Source organism: Bidens hawaiensis, unplaced genomic scaffold (genome assembly GCF_021521415.1).
Source record: "Bidens hawaiensis isolate Kalapana, Puna unplaced genomic scaffold, B.hawaiensis_p1.1 tig00008539_1, whole genome shotgun sequence".
NCBI classification, from domain to species: Eukaryota; Viridiplantae; Streptophyta; class Magnoliopsida; order Asterales; family Asteraceae; genus Bidens; species Bidens hawaiensis.
Window position 1 is genome coordinate 1,046,936 of NW_027491612.1, and position 7,849 is coordinate 1,054,784.

Below are 7,849 nucleotides of genomic sequence, written 5' to 3' on the forward strand. Positions count from 1 at the left end.
GATGCATTTACTGATGAAAAATAAAAAAAATTGGCTTTAATGACGTTTAAGTTATTTATAAACACATAATATGAAGGTAAAAAAATATAGTATTAGAACATTTATTGAAAGTTGAGTGACCTAATTGAGCTAAAATTGAAAGTTGAGTGACCTAATTAAGACACATTGAAAGTTGAATGACTTAATTGAGACAAAATTGAAAGTTGAGTGACCTAACTGAGACAAAATAAAATATGAGTGACTTAATTGGAACAAACTTGAAATTTGATTACTATTCTATAAAGTTACCCCTATTGAAGTCAACAAAGGGGAAAAACCCGCAAGGTAGTTGCTACACACGCCTCAAGAGAACGTTCTTGACGAGGAATGCGGAACAAGGAGTACTAGAAAGACCTTTAATCCATAACTGGTTTGACAAATACCATATTTTTGGCATGACATGCTTTGAAACATTTGAAAGGTATTTGAAACCAAGTGCTTCAAAGTGAAGTGAAATGTGTGTATACATGTTATGAGTCATGCAAGATGAGTATAGTTATAACTTATTTACTCATTAACAAGTTAATTTGAAGTACACGGAACAGGCAATGGGTAAAGACCACCTAACTCTTCCACAAGTAGGTGGAGACTGAAGATCGAGAGAGCCGGGAAACTCCAACGGGAACCCTTCACTGCGCCACATGATCTGATCTTTCATGAATCGCTCTTTGCGAAAGAGCTCTCTCAGATGTTTCCACCCACACACGTTAAGAACAATGTAGAGAGAGCAAATGGATTCTATTGATAGAAAGAATGGATTCTATTGATAGAAAGAACTAAAACTTGCTCAAAATCTTTTAGTATTTAACATTCCAAGCACACAATTTTAGTATCAGTTACACCTCATTCATCTTACACCTTAGCTTCATTTAAACTCCCATTTTGATAAACACATATTAAGTATTTTTCCAACAGGTAGTTTTGTAGGAAACTCAGTTTTATCCTGTCTTTGACAAAAGAGTTAAGATTATCACAGCAATAATATTTAAGAATAAAAACGAATTGTACAGACACAAATCTTCAAAACAAACTCAACTTGAAACATCCACAGGGCCTTGTTCTTTGTACTAAATCTATCAACTCAGATGACAATACATATACGCTTGCATACATATATTATTATTGTAAATTGTAAATGTTCATCTACTTTTTTCAACATCACCAATGTTATGGGTGCCCGAAGCCAACTTTATTTTTCATTCACAAAACAAAAATTACCCCATCATCAGTTCACCCTCCTCGGGTCACGAGCTGCCGCAAGATGATCCTGCAAGACCCGCCAACAACAAAAAAAAAAAAAAACTTAGGATAAACAACACATTATCATCTCCGTATAAGAAAAACGATTACGAAGAAAAAATTAGAGAAGTAAAAGGATATAGACGGCTTGTACATGTCGGCTTTGTTATGTTATAGCAAGCACCTATGAACTGGCCTATGTTGGGTACTAAAGTGAAGCTGCTATAGGTGGCAATTTCGACCCATTTAACTATATTTCCCTTTTTGTTTTATCTCTAAAAGGCCAGATGTGTCACATCAGTGTACTGCGATATATAGGAACGATCAAATGGGTTGAAAGTTGTCCACGGTCTATTCGAAATGCATACAATTGTTTCTTTTCAAATCTTCAGATTAATAAGCTGAATTTCTATTAAAAAAAACGACAAAGTGTCTGCGGGTCAACTCAGCCGAATCTGGCCTGTTTAGACCTGTGCTATAAGACGACGTGTTTCAACCGAAATTTCTATTAAAAAAAACGACCCACTCATCTTGCCACCTACAGGAGCAACTCATGCCAAATTCTACTTGTCTACTGTTTCAACCATCACACTCAACCCATTTTTTATTCTTTGATCCTACAAGTTACGGCTTTAGTAAGACGACAAAAGAGACGCACTCTAAATTTGACCTGCAATCTGTTCTTTTTCTGTTTCTGTCTACATTTGAGTCTGTAATTACCATATTTCTAGATAACTATTAGGTTTGATATTATCATGATCAAATTTACCAGTTTATATAACACTAAGATAGATTCATTATAAAGGTTTCAGGATTCTGTTTCAAGGTCTATATTCACTTCTTTGATCAGTAATCAACAGAACATAATATGCTAATTTCACAAGTGTTCACACACCTCATATAATTTTCAAGTTCAGAGAGGACATTAACCAGATGCTCATTTCAGAACCTACCAATTCCTATGAAGTATGAACAACTAATTAGGGTTGGGTCTCCTTTTGATCAAGTTCTTATATTTTCTATCGGATCATAAAAGCACTAACTTTAATTTATTGAACAACCTCGGGGTTCAAAACTCCACGTAGTAACATAGTTTTCAAAAGAGAAAAAAAGAAATTGAATCAAAAGACTAGGATGCAAGAATAAAATGTTAGAAATATAGAATAAGGGAATATCATGGCGATTCTTAATTAGCAAGAGTGCACAAACTTAAAGAGAGAGCAAGAGTGTACCGATATGAAATCAAACGCTCTAGTATCTTCTTTCTTTGAGTTGTTCATTGTTGAAGTAGGTGGTTGAGTTGCAACCGTTGGATTAAAAATATCTGGAAGAGCAGCTGAATCATACCCTCCAACTTGACTTCCAGAAGCATTGTTTACACCCATGTTATGAACTTGCAAATTCCCCATCTGTTGCAAGTTACTCATTGATGCTAAAAACTGTTGCTGAACTAAAATACTGCTCATTGCGCCATAATTCATTTGTTGAGAACCAAACGTTGCGGGATTAAACATCAAGCCTGAAGACAAAGCATTATATGACATAGGATTCACAGGGAGCATAGGATTAACACCTTGAGAAGCTTGAGACTTCAATATGTTATTCAAAACATCATTTGATTGTTGGCTTGAAGTTGTCACAGAATCTGAAAACAGCATTTGAGAGTTTCCATTCTGCTTTTGTAAAGGTTCATTACTGTTAACAGACAAACCAGCCATCAAGTCGGTAAGATCGTTTTTCGAACTTCCTTGGCCTTGAGGGTTTTCAGAGTTAGACCCGAATAGATCAAATAGTTCGGGCCCACTTCCACCCGCTGACGTCTGTGTGGCCATTCCTGAAAAAATATCAGCTGTTTCATGTTCGTGTTCATCTTTACTGCTCTGGCTATGGAATGCCACGTCAGCAAAGGGGTCGTCACTGTTTTTAGTTTCCACATGCACGTCGTGGGTTGAACCATCCATAAAGAAATCATCATTAAAAGATGTGGTTGGTGTTGAGAGAGATGCAATGCTTTCATCTGTTTGTGTTGTGATAAAATCTGCGGTTTCATGTGAATCATTGGTGTCAATTAAGTCTGGCATGTGAACGGTGGTTTTCTCAGTTTTCAAGTTTTTGTCGGGTTGACTAGTCCTGCTACCACTATGTTCCCCATCAAGAAGGCTTAAGACCTGAACATCAAATAAATGTTTGACCTTAGGTGACTATATGTGAGAATTAAATATAACAGGAACAAAAAATCCAGAAGAGTATGCTATTTTCTGTACAAAATCAGAAAGAAAAATAAGCAATGCGATCTTTTTTACTAAAAGCAACATGTTTTGACATAATATTGAGCTATAATCCAGGATTCCAGAGAAGACGGTTCTTTACGTTAACTTCTTACTTTTTTTAGCTTAGACAACTAAAACAAGATTAAAAGGGATACTTATAAAGTTAAAAGCAACAAAACTTCATGTTCTTTAAAGGTCAGATTCGACATAGTCAAAGATATTAAAAATGAATATGCCTTTAATGAACAATTAAAAGCTACACATAAGGAAACAAAATAACAACTCTTACCTACACAATAAAAAATAAATATAACCAACTAAAAGATAATAATTGGCCAATGCATCTAACTCTCTCTTCTCAAGGTGGAGCATATATGTTGAAATACCTGACATAGTACATATAGAGATAGCATGTGATCCACATAATATTTTGTCAGGATGCTCACAAAAAATTGCTACATAGCATAATTTTACTGGCACAAAAACAAGTAAACTACTTTTTACTGATCTTTTATGTCCTCACAGTATGAAGTGGAAAGAAATAATCAGATAATTTAGCCCACAATTGATTAAGCCCATAAGCAAGATACACATAGATATGACTTCAATAAATGAAAGAACTTGCTATTTTGTTAATTAAAACCACTGATAGCATACCTTATTTGCCTTCTCCCTCAAAGAGGCTTGTGGAGACTCAGAGCATTTTATAACTACATCTATATTTTCAGTAAAGTAAGAGGTCACTGTTGAAAATTGTTCATCATCTTTCTTCCTCAAGAGTGCCTCAAGCACACACATGGCTTTCACACGAACCTAAAAGAAGTTGAATATAATAATCATGTCAGATAAGAAAGATATTGAAATTTTATAAACGGACAAGATTTTAGAAACTTATTAAAAAGATTCAAGAGTATGTACGCATACCTGCCACATGTGCGACTGGAGCTTGGCTTCTAATGCATGACTTAAAGCTAAAGCATTCACTTTTGTAGCCTCTGACAGAAACACATTAATCGCATCACGAGTCGGTTGAAGACGAACACCACCAGATGTAACAATGGTCTCTAATAACCTCTCTTCACGGCTCTTTTCATGTGAAGAACTTGAGCTTGCACTCCCATTATCATTATAAGTTTGACTAACTTTAACATCTTGACTCCATGGTCCTGAAGCATTAGTTGATAACCGATTATTATCACTGTAACTACTTTCATTAGTCAATGATCTTCTCAAATTTGGGCTCTTGTAAGTTCCTGTGTCATTTTTAGCTGTTTGAGCTTGTGCTATGCTATTTAAACCGAGCTTAATCGTTGCGTTTCCAATCCCAACAACTTCACTAAGAAACGACTTCTTATCATCAGATGGTGGCATGGTATAGTTGGTATTACCAAAACCTTCTATCCGCCTTGCAAGACCTTCGGTTGGTGGCGGTTTACTGTTATCTTCTCCAGCAAATATGGCTGTTAAAGCTTCCTGTGCAGTTTCCCTAACAGACTTATTAAGTGAATCACCCTTTAATGGATCCGGTTGTCCTTTATGGTGAATTAGTTGTCTAACAGCCACCGAGTTCCTTTGCATTTCCCTCCTAAATTCCACACCAGATTTCCCCACTGCATACTTAATTACTCTTAAAGCCTACAAAAACAAACCACAAAACTTATGATTTCTTTTAAAAGAAGTGCAAATAGGTTTCTTTTGTTCTCAGTATGTTATCCATATCTTTCAATTGGAGATGAGCAATAACCAAACAGTTAACCGGAAACCAACAAAATCGAACCAAAATTAACCGAAAAACGGTTATCTGTTTTCATTTTTGTTTTTTGTGTACGCTTGATAACTGAACCGAGCCATTCATATTTTCAAATATTTCTAGCTTTCATACCTCTTACCTATATTTCAAAGCAAAAATTTTTTCCCTGGTCTGGTTTTAGTTATTAACTAAAATGAACCAAACAGAAACGACAACTGAGAAACTAATCAAATTAACCGAACTGATTTCAGTAGATGAATTTGCAAATATTGAATTTCGGTTTTCAGTTTCAGTGGAGTGGAATAACTTAGCCGAACAGATATATGGTTGCTTTCAATGAAAGTATTTGTGATAAAACCCTAAATTCAATTAAGAAGAATAGTTAATAGTCCGAATTCATCAAAACCTAAGGTATGCTGCATATTTCAAAGTCTTCGGATTGATAACTATTATTACTAAATCAGATCCAAATTCAGAGGTAGAATCACATGCAAAGTTAAGCTGTAGATCTAATGTAATAAACTCCGATTAAGAATATAATAATACCTACCTTCTGTTTGACAATGGGAGACTTATGCTGCAAACGCTTGAATATAAATTCGGAAAGCTCCTTGACAATAGAGACGTGAGAAGAGCGTAGAAGCTCGCAAATCTCTTCCAACTTGTAGACGGGGGTGACTTTATCCTCGTCGGAAGTGGCGGCGTCAATCATGACCGATCGCCAGTACGATTCCACCGCTCGCCTGCTAGAATCCATCTCAATCAATAACTACGGGTTCGGTTATTGTGATTGAATCGAATCGGATTATTATTATTATTATTATTATTGTGATTACATGCAGGATCTATCTGGTGAGAAGAGAGAGAGAAAGAGCAGTGTTTTGTTTGTTAAGTATTGAATTCTATTGCTTGGGGCTGCGGATAAGAGACCCAGCCAGCCGACGTGTTAATTGTTTCTCACCGCCCTTTGCCAAATGTTATTTTTTCCTCCTATTTTCGACTTTTGGGATTGAGTTTGAAAAATGCTTATTGGCTTTTCTAAAAAACTATTTTGAAAAGTTAGGATTTGAGGCTTTGAAAAGTTGCTTTTTAACCCTTTCAAAAAGCTAAAATAAGAAAGATTTTTTTGATTGCCAAAACACATTTTAATATATTGGCTTTTTGAAAAAACACCGATAAGTCAGTAAGTAATTTTCAAACTCAACCCCAAACATGCTCTTAGTCTTCACTCAATTAATCAATCGATTTTCCTATTAATCGGTTTGGTTTATTCAGTTGGTTTTTCGATTCGGTTAATAACCAAAATTAAACACGGGCTAAACTTTTTACATAAAATGGCGGAGGTATAAAACCTTAAATGAATGTATGAAAGCTATAAATATGTGAAATATGATTGATTATTTTGGTTAATTTCGCTTAACCGAGGCTAACAAAATAACCGATAATCGTTTTTTCGGTTATCAGTTAATTTTGGTTTAGTTTCTTTAGTTGTCGGTTAATTTCAGTTTGGTTTCGTTGGTTGTATGTTTGGTTCTATTAACGGTTCAACTTTTGTTTACCAATTTTTAATGACCTGTGATATTTTATTTGTTTTATGGTTTAGTTCAACGAATTGAAATTGAATATTAAATTATATGGGAGGGGCTAGCTAGTGGTATGTAGAAATTTCATATGTCGTTTTCCTTAGCGTCTCCCTTGTTTGAATGATTGGTACTAATTTCATCTTTGGCATGCATTCTCGTTAGAAAACTCGGTTGAAATTTAAACACTTTTTATCAAAAGTAGAAAAAAAAATTGGGTAACGGATCTGAAAAAGGAGAATTCCCAAAAGGAACACATGAGGTAGTTTAGCTGGTTTTACGTGATAGTCGGATTCGAAAAAAACACAGGAGACTGACTTTCACGATATGAAATTTAATGTTTATTGCGAGAGTTGATCACTTAAACATTGAAAAAACACCCGAATTAAAATTGAAAAAATATATATTTTCAAAGCCCTTGTAATAACATGATAGGTTAACAAATTTGTTATTATATTATTACAACTAGGATAAAGTCTGTTTGATACAAAGTGGTTAAAAAATATAATAAAAAAGTTAAATTTAATAATATACATAATAACATATCTTATAAATTAATAAGATAAAATAATGATAAATAAAATTTTACAATTCAATCTCTAAAAACATTTTTAAATACAGCATTGGATAGTGAGCCGTGTGATTAGGAGAAATGTAAGATCATTATATTTGAATGTTGTCACACCCCAACCTAAGGCGGAAATGTCGGGATGTGATCCGATTGCTCACAACTCGAATATACTGTCATGAAAATAAATGGCAATATCTATTTAATTATTTTATTTCAAATATACACAAAATTCACAAATATTACAAAACAATTCAAATAAGTGATTATAAACGTGATTTAAATTCATGTTTGTCTTCATTAAAACCCTAAGGTCTTTCTAAGTGTCCATACTTCAACTTCAATTCAATAGCAACCTGCATATGCGTAGAAAACAGAGTTTGTCAAAAACACATGTTGAGTG

The 7,849-nt window shown here is 34.4% G+C and overlaps 1 protein-coding gene across 1 annotated transcript; it reads right to left on the minus strand.

Moving 5' to 3' along the window:
* Positions 1 to 1,173: 1,173 nt before the first annotated feature.
* Positions 1,174 to 6,055, minus strand: LOC143529419 (protein MODIFIED TRANSPORT TO THE VACUOLE 1-like). Its single transcript, XM_077025224.1, has 5 exons — positions 5,849 to 6,055; positions 4,473 to 5,183; positions 4,206 to 4,361; positions 2,511 to 3,446; positions 1,174 to 1,306 (listed from the first exon to the last, which is right to left on the minus strand). Exons 1-5 carry the CDS (start codon positions 6,053 to 6,055, stop codon positions 1,265 to 1,267), a joined length of 2,052 nt encoding a protein of 683 aa, XP_076881339.1. The 3' UTR covers positions 1,174 to 1,264.
* Between the last annotated feature and the right edge of the window lie 1,794 nt (positions 6,056 to 7,849).

Bases quoted from the DNA above. Each gene is read 5' to 3' on its own strand.
- LOC143529419 (XM_077025224.1), bottom strand. From the start codon at position 6,055: ATGGATTCTAGCAGGCGAGCGGTGGAATCGTACTGGCGATCGGTCATG. The intron at 4,362-4,472 runs GTATGCGTACAT...AACTTCTTTTAG, and splicing joins TCCAGTCGCACATGTGGCAG to GTTCGTGTGAAAGCCATGTG. The intron at 1,307-2,510 runs GTACACTCTTGC...CGGGTCTTGCAG, and splicing joins GAGCGTTTGATTTCATATCG to GATCATCTTGCGGCAGCTCG.